Source organism: Leopardus geoffroyi, chromosome B2 (genome assembly GCF_018350155.1).
Source record: "Leopardus geoffroyi isolate Oge1 chromosome B2, O.geoffroyi_Oge1_pat1.0, whole genome shotgun sequence".
NCBI classification, from domain to species: Eukaryota; Metazoa; Chordata; class Mammalia; order Carnivora; family Felidae; genus Leopardus; species Leopardus geoffroyi.
Window position 1 is genome coordinate 53,306,104 of NC_059332.1, and position 21,000 is coordinate 53,327,103.

At 35.9% G+C, this 21,000-nt stretch overlaps 1 protein-coding gene across 1 annotated transcript in view; it reads right to left on the reverse strand.

Annotated features, from left to right (window-relative positions):
* BMP5 (bone morphogenetic protein 5) overlaps nt 1-21,000 on the reverse strand; it is a 117,553-nt gene that overhangs the window by 46,766 nt on the left and 49,787 nt on the right. The window contains exon 2 of the mRNA XM_045498588.1: nt 12,227-12,419. Coding sequence (XP_045354544.1) covers nt 12,227-12,419 — 193 coding nt within the window. The remainder of the gene's footprint in view (nt 1-12,226; nt 12,420-21,000) is intronic.

Genomic DNA, 21,000 nt, shown 5'->3' on the forward strand with positions numbered 1-21,000 from the left:
TATGAGTATTACTTTCTTATTTTGATAATGTATTTGTACACATATTAACCAATTCTTTTTTTTTTCCCTTCCCCCTCTGCCTACCATATAGTTTAGGTAGTTTTTTTTTTTTTAATTTTTTTTTTCAACGTTTATTTATTTTTGGGACAGAGAGAGACAGAGCATGAACGGGGGAGGGGCAGAGAGAGAGGGAGACACAGAATGGGAAGCAGGCTCCAGGCTCTGAGCCATCAGCCCAGAGCCCGACGCGGGGCTCGAACTCACGGACCGCGAGATCGTGACCTGGCTGAAGTCGGACGCTTAACCGACTGCGCCACCCTGGCACCCCTAGTTTAGGTAGTTTTGATAGTAGCTAACCTTATATTTCATATTGAAGTGACAGGATATCAAAGGGGCAATATGACCCAGCTAGAAAAGGAATGAACAACATCCAAAGATGGATAAAAAAGCAGAGAATGATTTTACTCTTATATTTTTTGGAAAGTGTGGATGGTTATAAAATGTATGTTTGTGCCAATTCAACAAAGATGGACCGCTACGGCTTCATACTTTGTCAAATCAGCTCAACTGAAACCAAGACTCGCAGAACTCTCTTCCTTGTTTGGTTCTGTGTAACAGTGAGCCATATAAGAAGTTTGTGCAGGAGTAGAAGCAAAGCAGCAGCCAAGTTTAGGTTTGGAAGTTTGGTAGAATGCCAGACTCTCTCCTCCTGCTCACATACATTGTCGCTGATCAGCTGGCTCACCTTGTTGTGGGGAACAGCTGGGCCTACAGCTCTTCGAGCTTCCCCTGGATCTCAGCAACATCAGTTTCTCCAACTCCTGACCCACAATTCCTCCTGCCAGATCACCCCCTTCACCTTCTGCACATCCTGAGCAAGAGGTATGTGGAGCTCACGGTGAAGTTCACCAGCTACCCCTGCAGGTCACCCACATCACTGAAGTTGGCATTTCTGAGAATTAGAATGGTTCCCCAATGCCTTTGGAGTTTGAGCTTATCCTCCCAGGTTTCAAGTTCTCCTCATTCTCTCCTACTCCACATCCATTTCCCTTACCAGTTGCCTGTACTATAGACTTCAGACTCATCACCAGATGCAGAAACAATGGCCTCACCTAAACTCTTTAGCCAGGTCCCATGATTGCAGAAAGACAAATCACTGTAATAAGTCCCTTATTCCTTATCATTCATGTAGTTCTATTTCTCTTATCTGAGACTAACTGACACACTCCCTGGTATGCATTGAATGCATATGGTATGTTGAAGTCCTAATCCCTGGCACCCATAAATGTGATCTTATTTGAAAATAGTGTCTTTACAGTGTAATCAAGTTGAGATGAGGTCCTTACAGTGGGGCTAGTCCAGTATGGCTGCTCTCCTTATAAAAAGAGAAGAGACATAGACACACACAGAAGGAAGATGAAGATGAAAGCAGAGATGGGAATTATGCTGACAAAGCCAAGGAACTTTGGGGGCTACCAGAAGCTTGAAGAAGGAGGAAAGGATCCTCTCTTAGAGGTTTTAGAAGGAATATGGACGTACCAATACCTTGATTTTGGACTTCCAGCCTCCAGAACAGTTAGAGAACAAATTTCTGTTGCATTAAGCCATCCAAATTTTTTGGTTGTTTCTTACAAATACAGATATTTCATGTGTTAAATATGAGGTTGTAGGCAGCATCAAAGAATGAAAATGTGTCCATAAGATTTGGTAACAAGGAGGCTGTTGGTAGATGATCAAGAGAGTGGAATTATGGGAATCAAATTGCAGGGGTTGAGGGGTGAATAAAAATAAGAAAGTGAAGGAATTTAAAGGGAAGTTTTATATCAGTGAGTTTGGATAAAATGAGGAAAAGAGAAATAGCATGGAATTTGGGACAAAAGGAGCATACAGGATCAAGTAGAGGAATTTTTAGTTAATGCAAGAGAAGTGAGGGTATTGATAGGACCCATTTAAATTCACATTTAGAAGACAAAACAACTCGTACTATTTTTAACACAAGAAGAAATATGCATATACAACACTGAAAATCTTCCAAAATAGGCATATGCTTGGTTACTTCTTTGTAACACTATCCTTGGTTTCGCATGTAAAACTTGTTTATAAAAGAAATCACTTCTTAGCAAAGGGAATTGGGTAAACTAACACGTATTGGATGAGTCCTTATATGGGACTCCCATTCATCTTTTGCTGAAATCTGTTTTATCAGGATACTGTATCACAGACTTATAGCAAATACTTTCTTATTACTTAAGCAGAAGGAGTAGGACTCATGGATACTCTGATGAACCTCATTATTATAAGCCTTCCTTTATAAAGCAAAGAATCATAGTTGTAGGTGGAGTTGTTATCTGCTTAATTCCAACAATGACTTGCTATACATAGGCTTTGTTTAGTACTAGAAAAATAATTATTCCCTTCAAGTTACCTTTCCGAGCTTGTTTTTTATTCTTTAAATAAAGATTAAAATATCTACCTCTATAAATATATTGTAGGTATGAAAAGATACACAAATTAAAAAATGCTACGCAAATGACTACCATTGCTATTTTCTTAGCAAAACACATATTGCATGTATGTATGTATATAATAAGTTGTGTGCATTATGCTTGATAGAATAATTAGGATAAGAAGTGATTTATGCAATTTTTACTGTGAAATTTCTTTAATAACCTACACTTACAAATTTGGGGTATAGGTATTAATTCATTTAAATTTAGTAAAAATTTTTGATGCATATAATCCATACTGAACCTTTATATCTGAATCAATTAGAAGAAAAAAATTCAGTGGAACATTTATCAAAAGAAGTAAAATTATTTGTATAATCCATAACAAGAAATATTGAGGCAGAAACATTCCCCAGATTGTTATAGTTTCAATATCTATTTCTACATGTGTATATATGTGTGTATATATATACACAGAGAAAAGAAATAGTTACCCAAGAGTATAACCATTCTATAATCTAACCAAGAAGCACTCAACCTGGTCAAGGAAAGCTTTCAGAAATTGTCTGGAAGAAACACAGATACATATGGAAGAAAAGTTTCAGTACTTTACTTCCATAAGTCATGAAACTTACAGTCCACAGGACATCTCCAGTTTTTCCAAAATTTCTACTATTGTAAGTATTTCACCTCCTTCCATCATGCTTTGCCTTTGGATAGCTTACCAAGTCCAACAAAAATGTAATGATGGCCACCCAAGGAGAAAGCATCATACATCTTCCTCTGGGTGTTTGACATACATACCATAACACCACTTAAGGAGCCCACTGTCCAGCTCTGGTATGGAATACATGAACAAGGGACAACAAATTAATAAATTATATTCTCTGGAGTTTATAATGTCAGAAGTTTCTCTCACAAGCAGCTGTAACTTAAAAGTGTTAGAATTTGTTAGCTGATTGATATTTTCAAGTGATTTTTTCTACCAAAACAAATGTGAAATAATAAAATGCTATGAATCTCACAGGGCACCAATTTTCAGAATATCTGATGCAATGCTGTATTTACATTTCAAAAGTACAGACACAAACTAGTAAAATAGCAATATTAGATGAAATTGGATGACACACATGGCAAAAATGGGAAAAAAAAGTTGAATTCCCACCATGAAAGTTCAGTTTTCTCTCTGCAGAATTTTTTTTAATTGCCAAGATATTGTTAATGTTTAACAGGTTTCCTGGCATGACATCATCCCATATTTTTCCCCTGCAGAGAAATCCAAACATGTGCTACTGGATATATATATACAGAGGCCCCATCATTCAACAAGATATAAGGAAGTAAGACGATCAGAAAGATAGTCCCACCACATTTAATGCCCCTCATCAATGAGCCATGTGTCCAAAGCACCATGCACCCCAAACTCTAAGACTTCTAAAAACTCTTCCTTGCTATGATTCTCAGGACCCAAAATATGAAATTAGTCAAAGAAAATTGACTTGACAGCACTTTATTCCTGTGTTTAAATTTATAACTTAAATCTATAAAAAGAGCAGGATTTCTTGGGGTGCCTGGGTGGCTCAGTCAGTTAAACATCCGACTTTGGCTCAGGTCATAATCTTGCATTCATGGGTTCAAGAACTGCATCAGGCTCTGTGCTGACAGCTCAGAGTCTGGAGCCTGCTTCAGATTCTGTGTCTCCCTCTTTCACTTACTCTCCCCCGTTCACGCTCTGCTCTCACTCTCTCAAAAATAAAGAAACTTTAAAAATAAATACATAAATACATAAATACATAAATAGAAGGACTTCTCAACCTCAGCATTATGGACATTTTGGATCAGATCATTCTTTATTGTGTGGAGGTGCTGTCCTGTCCGTTGTAAAAGGTTTACCCTAGCATTTCCACCCACTAGATGCCAGGAGCACCCCATCTTCCCACCCTCACCAACTGTGACAGTCAAAAATGTCTCCAGAAATTGCTAAGTGTTTCCTGGGGGGCCAAATCACCCAGGCTGAGAACCACTGAACTAGAACGCAAATCCCTGCACAGTGAAGAAATTTAAGCTATACTTGTGTACCTACGATCCTGTATACTTAGTAAAAGGTCATCAACCACCAAGTGTCCTTCTCTGCTATCCTGCTCTCAAGAGCCCATGAAATCTTCCCGAGTAGAAATTGTCAATGTACGTTTTGAAGTACCTCCACAGAAGAATCACAAATCTTAGAGTTGCAGGATCGGGAGATGATGTAAATATGAAGCTGACTGTGAACTGGAACGATGACAGCTTAACTAAATATATCCAAGTAGTGAAGGTGGCTAATGACATCGAGCAGGCTAGCTTCAGATGTTTTTGCAATGGAGTACAAAAATGTATATTCATAGCAGAGCATTAGCAAAAGGTTGAATTATACATAATACATATATATATATACACACACACATATATAGGAATATAGATATTAATTTTTTCACATACATATAGGCATATGTGTGTGTGTGTGTGTGTATACATGCGAAAAAATTAATTCAAGTAAAGCACTTAGTACAGTGCCAGACACATGGTGAGTGCCCATTAAATGGGTAAGTGCTGGCTGCTATTCTTAGTAGCAGTAATACTGGCCCTGATAGTTTTATTTGTATTATTTAATTTATACATTTAAACATTTTAATGTTTAGGAATATTTCTTCTAGGACATGTCCCCCTCCCTGTTTCCCTGTCTCTCTCTCTCTCTCTCTCTCTCTCTCTCTCTCTCTCTCTCCCTCCTTCCCTCTCAATCTCTCTCTCTCTCCCTCCTTCCCTCTCAATTGCTCTCTCCTTATAGAAAATTCCTACTCATCTCCAAAGGCCCAGCTCAAGGGTGCACCCCTCTCAGTGGATTCCCCTAAGGTCCCTCACCTTCCCACATGAAGAATTAATTTCCCCTTCATTTGTGTTTCCACAACACTTAGTGCATACTTACATCATAGTGCTTAGCACATTGTATCATAGTTATTAAAGTCTGTGTGCGGCAGGCCCACCACAGCCCCTGGCCCTCGGGCTGTGGGCTTTTGGGATTTTATTTACTCGGCCTCCTGTCCCTTGTGCTAGCTACATGGTAGGAGCTCAGCAAAAGCATGCCGACCTCAGCTGAATTATCTGGAAAATTCAATCATGTGGAAACCTCATTTCCCAATAATGCCAGATATATGAGGTGTGACTGAAGAGCAATGCCTTCTATATAGAATTTGGGGCTGTCAGCCTTATATGAAAAGATTAAATCAGTGAAATGATGCAAAGTGTGTTAACTTTTTAACCAAGAAAAATAAAAATCTGGATAAATATCAGAACACTCTGTTAAATTGCACACATTTAAATACAAGTAGGAATAAATGGGGGAAGTGGGAGATGGTAGAATTAGAATATATCATTTTAAGACTTTTAAGTCTCGCTAAGATAAATAGCTGTGAAAGAGATGACATAATGGGGCATTAAAACTTTTTTGATTCATTAATGTTGTCAAAAAATTCACAGACTAGATGGTTAATAGATCAGACAACGTCTTGAGTAGAAAGCATATCTATAAAACATCAATCTGAATTACTTCAAGAATCCCCACCACAACACTCCTTGATAATACGTTAGGGAAAGTAAGCCTTATATATTTAACACAGTGCATTCAACAATGCATATATGTGTATATGTATATGTACATATGTACATATGTATAGTATATGTATATGTACATATGTACATATGTACAGTGCATTCAACAATGCATATATGTGTATATGTATATGTACATATGTGCATATACACATATATGCATTGTTGAATGCACTGTATTAAATAACACAATCTGTACCAGCTTTTTAATTGTTTTTGAGTTTAATTCAAAACACTAAGTAGGAGTGCCTGGATGGCTCAGTTGGAAGAGCACACAACTCTTGATCTTGGGGTCGTAAGTTTGAGTCCAACATTGGATATAGAGACTACGTAAATAAATACACTTTTTTTAATTAATTTATTTATTTTGAGACAAAGAGAGAGCAGGGGAGGAGCAGAGAAAGAGAGAGAAGCAACTCAGAGATGTCAGCACAGAGCCCAACAGACATGGGGCTTGATCTCACAAAAACATGATATCATGACCGGAGCCAAAATCAAGAGTCCCACGCTTAACCACCTGAGCCATCTAGGCACCTCTAAATAAATAAAACTGAAAAAAAAATCTAGGTAAAACCCGTAAGTCTGAAGGTAGAAGTTTTAAGAGGTGACCCCAGCTTTTAAATTGGCCAGAGGTACTGGTTTCTTTTCCTATGCCCATTTTGGTTCTTGATCTAGGAAATATATAAAACCGTAGATAATCAACACTAAACAAAATATAATAACATTTGAATTTCAAAAGTACTTTTTAAAATTAAAAGTCTTTCTGTTTTAACTGTGATCACATGATTTGTAAATTATTTTTAATTTATTCTTTCTCACCTTCACAGAGTTAAAGTCAAAGCTCTCTGTTGCAGAAAAACTTTCCTTAGTATAGAGGGAAAAAATATATCTATTTCTTTATCTCTCTCCATATTCTGTATGGGAAAAATGCCTTCCATGGCTTAATTAAAAATAAGAGCTACTTATTGTTAAATGCTGGTGTTTTGTTTAGTTTCATTTTGATTTGGTTTTTGCCGGTCTCAACCTGGAGAAGTTTGGGAAGGCTATTTTGTAGAGAAATGTGTAGCATAAAGTTGTTTCATTATTCTCTCTCCCTCTCAACTAGAATTATGTTTGTTTCTAATTATAAAAATAATGTTTGTTATAAAAAATTTCAAAAGGGGGCGCCTGGGTGGCGCAGTCGGTTGAGCGTCTGACCTCAGCCAGGTCACGATCTCGCGGTCCGTGAGTTCGAGCCCCGCGTCGGGCTCTGGGCTGATGGCTCGGAGCCTGGACCCTGTTTCTGATTCTGTGTCTTCCTCTCTCTCTGCCCCTCCCCCGTTCATGCTCTGTCTCTCTCTGTCCCAAAAATATATAAACGTTGAAAAAAAAATTAAAAAAAAAAATTTCAAAAGTACACAAAAAGGTAAGAATTAAAATTTCAAACCCACAAGTCTGCAATAAACACTTGGTGCTTCCATCTGATCTGTTTTCCACATGAGTTTATTTTAAATTAGTATAATCATATATCATACTTTTAGTCAACTAATGTTATAATCTGAGAACCTTCCAGTGTTATCCAATATTTTTAAAACCTAATTTCTACTTGCTATATAAAGTATAGTATCTCTGTTTTTCAGAAAACAAAGTGTAACTTCTTACCTCCTTTTTTTTTTTTTTTTTAAACATAGGCTTTTCTGGTTTTTTGTTTTTTTTTTTTTTTTTCAACGTTTATTTATTTTTGGGACAGAGAGAGACAGAGCATGAACGGGGGAGGGGCAGAGAGAGGGAGACACAGAATCGGAAACAGGCTCCAGGCTCCGAGCCATCAGCCCAGAGCCCGACGCGGGGCTCGAACTCACGGACCGCGAGATCGTGACCTGGCTGAAGTCGGACGCCCAACCGACTGCGCCACCCAGGCGCCCAACTTACCTCCTGTTTAACACTGAACTGAAATATTCTCAATTTATGCAATTGCCAACACTAATACTGTAATAAACACTTATATGTGAATCTGTGTCCAATTTGTCTACATCTCTGATATTCCTGTAAAATAAATTCATAAATAAGTAATCTCCCATGTCCACCACTCTTCAGCAGTATTTTAAATAAGAGCTTTATTTATTTACCATTTGCTTTTAGAAACAGCTTCATTGGTGTTGCTAGCAAGTTGGGTGGTATTCATTTCATTATTAAACTTAAAAGCATACTAATTCCTTTTATATGAATCAAAGATCAGGTGATTTTTTCATGAAGTAAAGGCACCTGGCATCATATGACTTACTTGATCTTTACATAAAAATAGGTGTCAGTAAATGGTAGCTATTATTATCGTAATAACCACCTACTTTTGGTTAACCTATGTATACCATCCTCTAAACCTAGTAAACTAGGTGTTCCTACTGAACTATATGAGTATATATTGACCAATGTATTTATAAAGTATCAGCTATGGTCTTTGTACTGTGATAAGCAATAGTTCTTCCCAAATCATCTCAAATACTTTTATTGTTCTGAAATACTTATTATTACTTTTATTCTTTTCATATTTGTAAACGGAGACCCTGAGATATACAGCAATTTCCCCATAGGGAAATTCCAAACTCCATGCTGTTATTGCTATACATGACTACTTTCTGTGCTGGCTGAAATCCTACACGGACACCTGAAATATTCGAAGAATTACATGTACTGTTTGTATATCATCCATCCCTTAAATCTATTTCTTCGGAACAAAACGAAGAGTGCAAAACGTGACTCCTGGATGTATAGACAAGAACCTAGGACTGCATCTTCTTACACTGTAGATTAATGAACACCAAGTAATGGGTGAATGCCAATTTCAAAGAAAAAGAAAGCACTATGCCAGAGATTCTCTCACCTGATCAATAGAATATAAAATTGAAATGTAGGGTATACGTGTGGGAGTTTGTATATTTTGGATATTGAAAAAGATAATTGGCAAAAATAAAACCCACAGAAAATAATAAGTATAGCATAAACTTACAGGATGATTCAGCAACAATATGTGATAGTAGATTTCAAGTGTGTGAACTTGATAGCATGAATATGGAATTGAATTTACTGAATTGAATTTTAATACATGCTATTCAGTAAGTTGGATACCAATCTATTCAATCTATGTCATCCTAGAGTTCAGAATATCAAATACAAATATTTGAGAATATCAAATACAAATACAAATATTTGAGAATTGATCAATATATACATGTATTTTAGAAATCACTTTTCAAAGATGTAGGGAAAATATCAAGGACATTAGGAAATTCTGTGTCTTAGATTTAAATACATGTTAAAAGAAGTAAAGACTTAGCCAACTTATACCCAAGAATACTGAAAAAGCATACAAATGTAGCTATAGAAACATTGAGAGTAATATTTTTTAAATCATGTATAATTAGATAACAAACTTTCAAGATAAACAAATGTCCCATATTTAAAGAAATAGAAATTCTCAAAATTGTGAAGTCTGATAAAGTAAGCATCAACACCCATAAATATTCCCAGATGTGTTATTCATAAAAATCAGCATGGGTTCATCAGAAATGAATCTATAAACTATTATCGATAGTCTTTTCTATTAGTCCTTTATTTTCATCACGTGTATTATGTCTTAAATTATACAGTTCACATACTTAGAGGTGAAAGAAAGCTAAATGGATGGCTGGTTCAATGGATAACATTCAAAAATATCCAGAGCAGACAGAACAATAGACCTAATTAAAGGTTAGGACATCAAATTGTGATCATTGTAAAAGTCTGTATTTAGATTCACATAATCAATAAGTATATTCTAGAGGTAGAGATCTGGCATACCAGTGATTCCTGTAAAAACCACTTGGGTGGTTATGAAATAACCAACTACAAATTCTGTGTGCATAACTATTGTGAATGACAAAAAAATAGAGACAATTCAAGCATTTTGAGATATGTTAATGGAGTATTATCCCAATCATGGACAATAGTAATTTGAAAACTAATTCATATCAAGCAAATTAGTGCTGAGGATTAAAAAAAAAGAAACTATTGGGGCGCCTGGGTGGCGCAGTCGGTTAAGCATCCGACTTCAGCCAGGTCACGATCTCGCGGTCCGTGAGTTCGAGCCCCGCGTCGGGCTCTGGGCTGATGGCTCAGAGCCTGGAGCCTGTTTCTGATTCTGTGTCTCCCTCTCTCTCTGCCCCTCCCCCATTCATGCTCTTTCTCTCTCTGTCCCAAAAATAAATAAACGTTGAAAAAAAAAAAAAAAAAGAAACTACTTAAGACACTATCCTTTCTTTAAGGAGCTCACAATCCAAACATGGGAACAAACATAGAAAAACAGAATTATAAATAAAATATTTGTTAGTTACAGAAACATAATTAAATAATACAAGGAGTATTATTTTAAATTCTCATCACTTAATTTTAAGGTGCCATCATTATTTAGTACTAAAAAAATAATGTAGTATGCCAGGCTCTGTCTCTAACAATAACAACAAAAAACTTAGTATACTCATTTTTTTTTAATTTTTAAAAAATATTTTAATGTTTATTATTTATTTTTGAGAGAGAGAGACAGAGTGTAAGCAGGGGAGCGGCAGAGAGAGAGGAGACACAGAATCCGAAGCAGCTCCAGGCTCCAAGCTGTCAGCACAGAGCCCAATTCAGGGCTCAAACTCACGAACCACGAGATCATGACCTGAGCTGAAGTCAGACACTTAACCGACTGAGCCATCCAGGCGCCCCTTAGTATACTCATTTTATAAATGAAACCACTGAATTGAGATTTAAATAAACAACCAAAAACTCACCCACAGACAAATAGCTAGTAAGTGTTAGAGTTAAGAAAGGAACACAAATCTTTCTGCCATGGAATTACTGCTCTCAAAATAAGATCAGCACTTAATCAAAGTATGTCCTGCTGAACCAGTGTTTCATGGGCATTAAGTATTATGCACCCAAAGGAAACGATTCCATAACGAGATAATTTTGAAGAAGACTAGGTTTCCTTACTTATAAAGCCTTTCTAAGACTTTAATATATGATGTGCATTGTGAATCTACTAGAGAAAGGTCTAGCAGGTAGGATTTTCAAATGCATTTAACCTCAGAAGATTTTTATTCTTTTTTCTTCGTTGAGTATTGTGAGGGACCAATGTCCCATTGAACATCCATTGGGAACTCTGGCACTCTCCAAAACCAAGAAAAATCTAAATGTCAGGGACTAGAAATTTTCAAGGAGAGGGAGGAGCCTTGGAGGGGACAAGATAGCTGTCTTTAAATATCTCATCAAAGAAAGACATACTATTTCACCAGAGGGATGATCTAGATCTAATAAATGGAAACAGATTTCACCTTAACATTTCACTGTTGCACTATATGCTAACTAACTTGGATGTAAATTTTAAGAAATAAAAAAATAAAATAAATAAATAAATAATCAATGAGAGTTTGAAAAAACTACATGTGAGAGCTGCCCAACAAAGGTGGCTAATCACCCATGAAGGTTTTACCCAAGAGATTTCTTCAGTGGATGAAAGGTCAGACAACTCTGCTAAGCTTTCTTTTCAACTCTTCTATTTGATGGTTCATTTGCAGTAATTATCAATTGAAGTTTTCATATATTTTGTATTTCAGACTATCTGTCCATTTTTTGCAACATTTTGAATTAACCATTTTGTAGACAGAAGAAATACAGGCTAATGGGCAGAATGTTGCAAATATAGTGCCTTACACCAAAATACACATAACAACACACATATAATTTACATCCATGCCAGTGAGAAACAAAGGGTCTCTTCTCCAACTTAAAAAAAAAAAAAACAGCAAGTGATTTAAATCATTTCAATTATAAATTTTGTGTGTGCTGACTAAAACGAAAGTTTTCTCATTTACAAAAGGAGACAAGGGGACTGGAAAGCAAATATGGGGGAAGCATGGGACCATCCAGTGCACAGATTGGTGTTAGGAGGAAGGAGAAGCTGGGGAATGTGGAAGGCACTCTTCAGATCCATTACTCTTACTTTCAATGTGTCTACACCTGGCTTTGAATGTCATTACACCCAAAGAAAACATAATATGATAGATCACATGATTATCAATGGATTTAACTACAATTCATTTGCTAGGATAGTAAGTTAGACATAGAGTTGTTACCTATTAGTGTATTCCTTGATGATCTGATATATGCTAATCTTAATTGTTTCATTTTCAAATCGACTATTACTCTGGTCTTTGTATATCCGGAATTCAGCTGCTGTCACTGCTTCCCCATGAGGAATTTGAGTCAGATCAAACCTGAATTCTTTGTAATGCCTTCGCTGGTGAGAAAAATCCTTGTCTCTTTCAACTGGAAAAGAAAAAAAAAAAGGGAAGGAAAAAAGTTAATCCTTTATAAAATATGGAAATTAATGGTAAATTCTCCTGCTTTGAAGATGAAAACAAGCAAGTAGGATATTATAAAACTGGGAAAACACTGGAACCGCAGGCTCATACATGTTTCCAGTTGAAGGAAATTCCACAAACCAACAACCTTTATTTCAAAAGCAATATAACCTCTGTGGTTTCATACAAATTCTTGGATCCTAACTAGAAAGGGTATCCAAAAATGTTTTTAAAAGCGAAGGTTGTAAAATGATTACTACTATTTTATCAGGTACCAGAACACAGAGGGGTTCATACAGGAATTAGGGATATGTAATAGAAACCCCCAGGGTTCCAGGTGAAGTCAGCGATGAGATTTAGCACAGCTGAGGGAGGAAAATAGCAAGGAGGACTGAGAAATTGCAGGAGCATAAGAACTATGTTTATGACATTGCAAAGGTCAAGTAAATAAAGTAAATTCATGTTCACGAGAGGGATTATTTCTAAAATGCCTTCCCCAGAAATTTTTTTTTCTCCTTTCAGCAAATGAAATGTCCTTCTTTTGTTTAAAAAAAAAAAAAAAGCACTTTTATTACTTCTTATGCATTGTTTGGTATAACCTCCTTATCCATGGGGCAGCATAAAGCCTTCCAAAGACTTCTGTCTGTTCTTACTCAAAATAGAGAGGAAAACATATTTTCCCCCTTCAGCAACCTTCCCACCAAGTGAAGTCAGAGAACTTTTCCTCTTGGGAACATTATGGAATGTTGAAGAATTCGGGTAGTAAGTGTGAGGCATATTATTATATAACCTGGCTTTGTAAAATAGTATATTATTTGATACTATATCCACTGAACACCAAAAACCATCGTAAGAAATTATCTATGCAAAGGACTCATTTTTAGTAATGCACTATCATGTGGTGGAGTTATGTTTCTCAGTATTGGTAGCTTGCTCAAAATCTCTCTGTTATCTAAGATAATATATAGGTCAGGATCACAAAAATTACACTGCAAAGCACTGGGCACAAGGGGCCTCACAATTACAGCCTATAATAATACTTCTACATATTTCCAGTGATGTGTTCTATTGCTAAAATTTTGTTACAAGAAGATAAAAAATGGGTAAGTTGCGTAAATGAACTCCTAAGTTTCAAAAATTGCAGGAAGATAGGAAAATATCTTTAGGTGCATCATTGAAATCATGTCAACGCTGCTGTAATTATGTGAAACTTGGGGGTCCTAAACAAGAGGAAGGATTAAGATTAAGGAAAAGATAAGAGGGTCACGACCAACCAGGAATGAGGGTGGAGGCCATGGCTGCTAGAACTCTGAGTTCCAGGACCAGATGGGTTCCATGTCTAGAGGAAGCTCATGACAAAGGAATGCATGATTCCTGGCCTTCATCCTTCGAAACAATCTTCAGTTTATTTTCCCCAGGAGTAGGAGACCATTTAGGAGGGCAGGGAGCTCATCTCCACCTCCACCTCCCATACCTAAGCCAGCAAAGAAAAATATAATCTACACCTGGCCCCAGGAAACTTGGCAAGAACGGTGTTCTGGCAGTCGGGCACATGCTGACACCATCTCAGCATGAAGTTTTGTTTTGTTTTGTTTTGTTTTTTTAAGTATCACTATCTTGGTCCTAAGAGATAGGACCTGCTCCCAGGAAGATCAGTAATCAGCTTCTCACTAAATAAGGAAGACAATCCCATTTTTAGGATGCTATTTTGGTCCATAATTTAAACTTCTCCGTCTAACCTTCTGCTGGCAATAGCTTAGACTGGTATGAACATATCTCCCTCTGTACTGTTTGTCCATCCTCCTGACTCAGGTACGTGAGAGGGAATGCGTAAGGGTAGAAAATGCCTACAAACTGGATGTCTAATAACTGAAAGTGCCTTAAAACTTGCCATATTAAAACTTGCCGATTGGGCGCCTGGGTGGCTCAGCCCATTAACCAGCCAACTTTGGCTCAGGTCATGATCTCACGGTTCGTGAGTTTGAGCCCCGCGTTGGGCTCTCTGCTGACAGCTCTGAGCCTGGAGCCTGCTTCGGATTCTGTGTGTCCTTCTCTCTGCTCCTACCCTGCTTGCTTTCTGTCTCTCTCGCTCTCTCTCAAAAATAAACAATAAAATTAAAAAAAAACAAAACTCGCCACAACTTTTGTTTACAAAGAACTAAATTTAATTCACTGCAAACTTATTCTTTTCTGATCCTCATTATATTTGGGCACTGGTCTAAGCATTTCATTCATATTGACATATTATACTTTGTAACAACCAATGAGGTATGTTCTATGATTATCTCTACTTTGAAGGTAAAAAAAAAAAAAAAAAAAACTGAGGAGGCAGAGAGAATAAAAGACCAAAGAATATGAATTCAAGTAGTTGAGGCCACCAAGCTATGTTCTTATGCAGCTTCTGCTTGTAGATTATTACCGTGTCCTAATTTATTAAGTATTTATGCTTTACTAGAGATCTGAAATCTCATATTCATAAGTCCAAAATCCAAAAAGCTCTGAAAACTGAATGTTTAACTTCAAGTTAGTTTGGCAGGAGAACTGGAAATTAGCTGATTTGAGGCAATTTAAAGTCTCTATTTATCCCACTTTCTATAAATATTTACTGCTTTGCTACAGAAACGTTCATGTGTTTGACTAGGTTGCACTGTTCCAGACTCTGCTTGAGGACTTCCATATTTTATGATGTATAAACCAACCAGCCATTCAAAAACGTATTTTTCTATTCTTAAAGTCAATATTTAAAATTCTAAATAACAATCATCATGCAATTTTTCATTAACAACCATTTTTGTATTTGAAATTTAGACCAAAGAAATTATGGTCCTAGAAATAAGGCCTGAGACACAGGTTAGCATCCAATCTAAAGCACACACCTGCATAATGCAGGTAAGTATTGAATTCATATTATGTAAAGTCATCTACTGTTTTGGAATCCCCTGTGAGATGTTAGTATAATAAAGTGGAAAGCTAGAATTTCAGCTGTTATTATAAAATTTCAGTTTTCTAATCCAGGCTATTTAACCTAACTCCTTAAGGAGGCAAATTTTCAAAGAGTTTAATAAAATTTTATATTAAATATGCCACACAAAATAAAGTTGCAGTGCAGATTTGTCCAATGACTCAAATTCCTATATCCTATTGCTTTGAATTATAATTGCACTAGTAAATTCCATGGGACATGTTGGAGTGAATAATGGAATAAAACTTATATTTATATAGCTTTGCACTCCTAATGATGCTCACAAATATTCACAAGGTAAGCTCAGTTACCTCAAAGAGCAATCCTAGGGAGGTGTGAAATATTAATATCCCTAATTTAAGAATAAGAAATTGGGTGATGACAGCTAGGCGGTAACAGATGTCTGTCTTCTAAAGCTCATTATAAATCTTTGTTCAATGTCCATACCACCTACATAATGACATCCTACAGTTCTGTACTTAGAGACTAGTTCATAGCTAGTATATTTACACAATGTTTCTCAGCAATCAAGGATTTGATCAACAATAGTTAATTAGCATCTAACACAAAGAATGCTTGATCCAAAGAAATCTTTCAATAAATACTAAATGAAAGACCATATGAATGGATCAAAATCTGGCTCTGTTCACTAAGTATCATCCTGCTGCATTACCCGATGACAAAAGACATGATAATTTCTTTAACTCTCATTTGTTTGGCACATATTTGTCTAATCCTTACAACCTTACTTATGTTTGTAAGTTTCTATAACTTGCCCAAGAGCCCACAATATATAATTGGGAGAGAATAGATTTCATTCCACAGCCAAGATTTCAATTCCTCACCCCTCAACAACACAACACTGTATTTATTTGTTTTTTTCTGGATGTGGTTTTGTTTGTTTTATCTCATTATTACTCAGCAAAGTTGATCTTTCAATGCTTTCATTCTTCTCTGTGATGCTCCTACTTAAGAAGATGCCATACTTTCTGGAATCTGCTCATTCTTCTAGAACTCAGTGCCTCCAACATTTATCTGGGTAAATACTGTATTATATTCACTTATTTAATATTGATTCCATTTCTTATCTGAGGAGTTTTGACGACTAAACAAGTGATTGTATTCATAGCTTGAATTAATATTATATAACATCTATATTAACATGCAAGGTCATTCTTTCACTACAACCTTATTTTAAAATAATTGTAACTCACCAGCTGGATCCCTCCATAATCCAACTTTTTCTCCACCAGACCTACCAGCAGAATAACTTTCTCAAACAAGTTGAAAAAGAACATACAGCCACGTTTTATATCCCTTAAGTGTAAGCTTTTTGTAAGAGATATCCTTGCCTTGTTCATATTTGATGATTTGAGTAAAAATTAAGCATTATTTCACCATATATTACAATGTGCTACAACCCACTGCAGTTATAAATGTCTTGGAAAGTTTAAAAGATAAGCAAGTAAACAAGAAAAAAACTCAGAAAAATATATACATCTTTTGTTTTTTATTCATATTGTGTTAAATATTTGGTCCTTTCAATCTGCATTTTAATTTGTATATTATTACAACTAAATACCATGAGTTTCCTTAATCACCTTTATTATCATTTCTAATAAAATCTGTATTACAAGATTAAAAGATGTAAGACTCCATAAAATCATAATTACATTCCTCTTTGGTAGTAGAAAAGACTCATTTAATTACTAGACGAACAGAAAACAAATGGAAAACAAAAAGGAAGGCAAGAGGGTTAGCTCATCGAAAGAAGACCCAGCTTTGTCAAAGGGGATAGAATGACACATGTTAAAACATACTGAGGTCAGGAGGTTGACCCTTTTCTCTAGTGAAGACCATTCCTTTTTCTCTTACCATAGATACCATTTCTCTCATGTGAAGTGAGAAAGAAAGTTTGGGAATAAACTTAAGTAGATTTAAAACACACCTCCTGTATCAATCAATTCACCTATGGGAATTGCATTTAAAAAGAGAACACAATGACCTGCCCAGACTGCTATGTTCATATCTGCTTATATATCTAACAAGGTTCATAGGCTGTATTTTCAGCCATATGTACATTACACTAATGCCACACTCTCTTTACAATACATGCTTGTTTTGGTTTTTTTTTTTTAATTTTTTTTTCAACGTTTATTTATTTTTGGGACAGAGAGAGACAGAGCATGGACGGGGGAGGGGCAGAGAAAGAGGGAGACACAGAATCGGAAACAGGCTCCAGCCTCTGAGCCATCAGCCCAGAGCCTGATGTGGGGCTCGAACTCACGGACCGCGGGATCGTGACCTGGCTGAAGTCGGACGCTTAACTGACTGCGCCACCCAGGCGCCCCAATACATGCTTGTTTTGAAGATTGTTAGGTGTAAGCTGATGAATATCACCATAAAAGTGAAATAAGGCCATCAATATTGGACTGTTTATTTTTTTTATTTTTTATTTTTATTTAAGATGATGGTTGCCAACAGTTCTGTCTACAAAAATTAAAGAGTTGCTATACTGCATATATATATGTTATAACATAATATATATAATATTATTATATTATATGTTATATAATTATACATTATATATTATATATATTATATAATATGTTATGTATTATACATATATGGTATATATGTAATGCATATATATAACATATATAACATATAACATATATATATGCAAACTCAGAGAAAATAAACCATCAATAAGTCAGCAAAATTTAGAATGTTTATCACACAAAATACAATCATAATGATGGCGAATAATCGCTTTCAGGAAGCATGTTTTTGAATATTGCAAACATTTCCATCTATGCGAACTACCAAGAGCAACTGAAAGCTCACCAACCCTGAGAGAACCAAAGAATTAATTTATTATTACCATTTGGTTTTAAAAAGTGGCAACATCAAAGCACACAAAAGGTAGAATATGAATCCAAAGAGTCACATTCTATAATTAATGGGCTGACAGTAAAAAGAAACAGACTGCCTTATTTAAGCACCAAACTACATTCTCAATGCTCTAAATTGCTAACGTTTTGCAAAGATTAAGCTTCTTGTGTTTAAAGACAGCCACTGAAACCTTTTATTGCTAAGATACAACTGAACAGAAGTTAATGACTGATTGCAGTCTTTCTTTTTTCCAAACAGACACCTCTCTGAATGTCTTTATCACTAATAGAAATTGTATAGAAATGTCCCGATTAAAGATTTTTATGTCTACAACATCTGGAGAATATAATTAATTAACAGAGGATTGAAGTTTTATCTATTCTGTGATGTATCTGCAGTCTTAAGGAGATGCACTCATGGGCAACCAGCCTTAATCTCCCACACAAGGGCTATAACTTGGAAGACACAAATAGAATCAGTAGCTGCAAGGCAAAGATAGCATTCTCCCAGGAGCCTAGCCAGCTGTTGAAAGAGTACAGATCATTGTTTGCTGCTGAGTGCAAAAAATCATTAAGAGATTACTCATAGAATTATTACTTATCTGTGCTGCATTTTAAAGTTAAAGGGGAAAAAAAAACAAAGATAACATGTGACTACCAAGATATATCACTTCACAAGACATCCTTCACTGACTAGTCCATTGAGAAACATAAACTTGTCCTATAAAGGCCTATTCATTGATCAGTGAGTGCACATGTACATGTTCCTTTAAATGGATAACCATTCCGGAGAGTATGGTAAACTCCAGATTCCAGAAACCCTAAGAGCCTCTTGACACCCCAGTCGTGTTTGACCTGAAGGAGAGAAAACTGTCCCCCTGAATGTGCTGTTTCAAAGAACAGTTTCAATGGACTTTCAAGTGTTCTGTAGTTAAAATACTCTTACTTGTACTCATAAATGCTTCATAAATACAGTTTTATAAAGAAGGAAAAGAAAGGTGAGACGGTTAAATATTTTAAATATCTTAATGAAATGCCTAAACAAATTGATTCCTGAATCAATTTCAAATACATGTAATTTTGAAGTTTACAAAATTTAATTAACGACCCAATATGTAAATATTATTTTGCTTTACAAAATATAAACGACTTCGGAACACAAAGAATTCAGTCTTGTATGAAGACAGCTTTAGGACACAAAGAAGATGGTGCCATGCTCTACTTGGCTCCAGATTGGATGAGCCCAGCATTCAGCGCTCAGAGGTTATTAGAATGCTATAATGATAACCCTTTACATATCAAGCATTGGCATGAAAATGGATACATTTAATGAAAATAAATAAACAATAACAATTAAGTAATGTCTGCTTTCATAAAAGCAATATATATCAAATTCTTGGTCCATCTCCTTTATTGGATGCAGTCCATCTCCTGGCTGTCAGATGGCTGCTTTTCTTTCTCATCTTCCACACATACTCATTTTGATTATCCTAAAACTAGCTACCGTGCTACTTCTCCATTTATTCAATCCCAAAATATTTATTGAATAACTATTCTAGGTCAAGCCCTAAAAGCTACGGAGATATAAGAAGAAAAGAGATATGTGCCCATGATAAGGAAGACAGACAGGGAAAAGTGCAATTGTGATACAATTGTGTTGAGGCTTCCAGGGATAAGTGTAATATAAGGCAGAATAATGAAGGAAGGAACAACACATTGTATAGGAGGCTTCAGGAGGAGATCATGTTGAGCTTGGTCTTAAAGAAGTCTTGCCAGATAAAGGATTCATATAGATGAAAAGAGATTTGGGAGCTTATAGCCAAAGAATGAACAATAAATAGTTCGTTGTCATTGCACAATATGGAATCTGAGCATAAGCAGTGCAATACGAGGAGTGGTAAGAATTTACTGGGAACAGATCAGTTTTTCACTATTCCCATTCTCATCGATGCATTCTGTATTCTAATAACCAAAGACAGGAAATTATTTTTTTGTAACCAATATCACAGGCAAGTGTATAGTTGACACTTTTGAAAGAAAGTGGGATGAATTAATGATTCCTCAATAATCCCCTTCCTTTCCTAACTTGATAGTTTTCCTCACTTTTTCCTCTAACTAAAATGCGTTCCCTACTTTCAGAGCTCCAAATCCTACGTCTGCTTAAAATCTCCATTTCCAGTGCCACAAATACTACTTTGAAATGTTCTGTCCAAGTTAATTTTTCCTGCTGGAGACATTTTCAGTACCTGTGCACTTTTTCTGTACCTCCCTTTTGATAATGGGCATGACAGAATGCCATACTTCGTAAGAATGCCATACTTAAGAGTGCTGGATCTGAAGTAAAAAAACAAACTTGAATTCCATTTAATTTACCTAACTTACTAAAGAGTGTGGTATTAGGAAAGTTATTCAACATCGCTATGCCTTTATTTATCCATCTTTAAAATGGAGGTCGATAATAAAAGGCAGTGTGTTGTAAAGGTTAAATGATATTTGAGAGAGTCTTCGTGTAGGTGTCTGCAACACAGCAAGTTCTCAGAAAGTGGTAGCTATCATATTAGTAACTTTCCACTTGCATTGTAATTATTACATCACCATGTAAGTACCCCAGGGGTGAGATACTTAAAAAAAATTTTTTTTCAACGTTTATTTATTTTTGGGACAGAGAGAGACAGAGCATGAACGGGGGA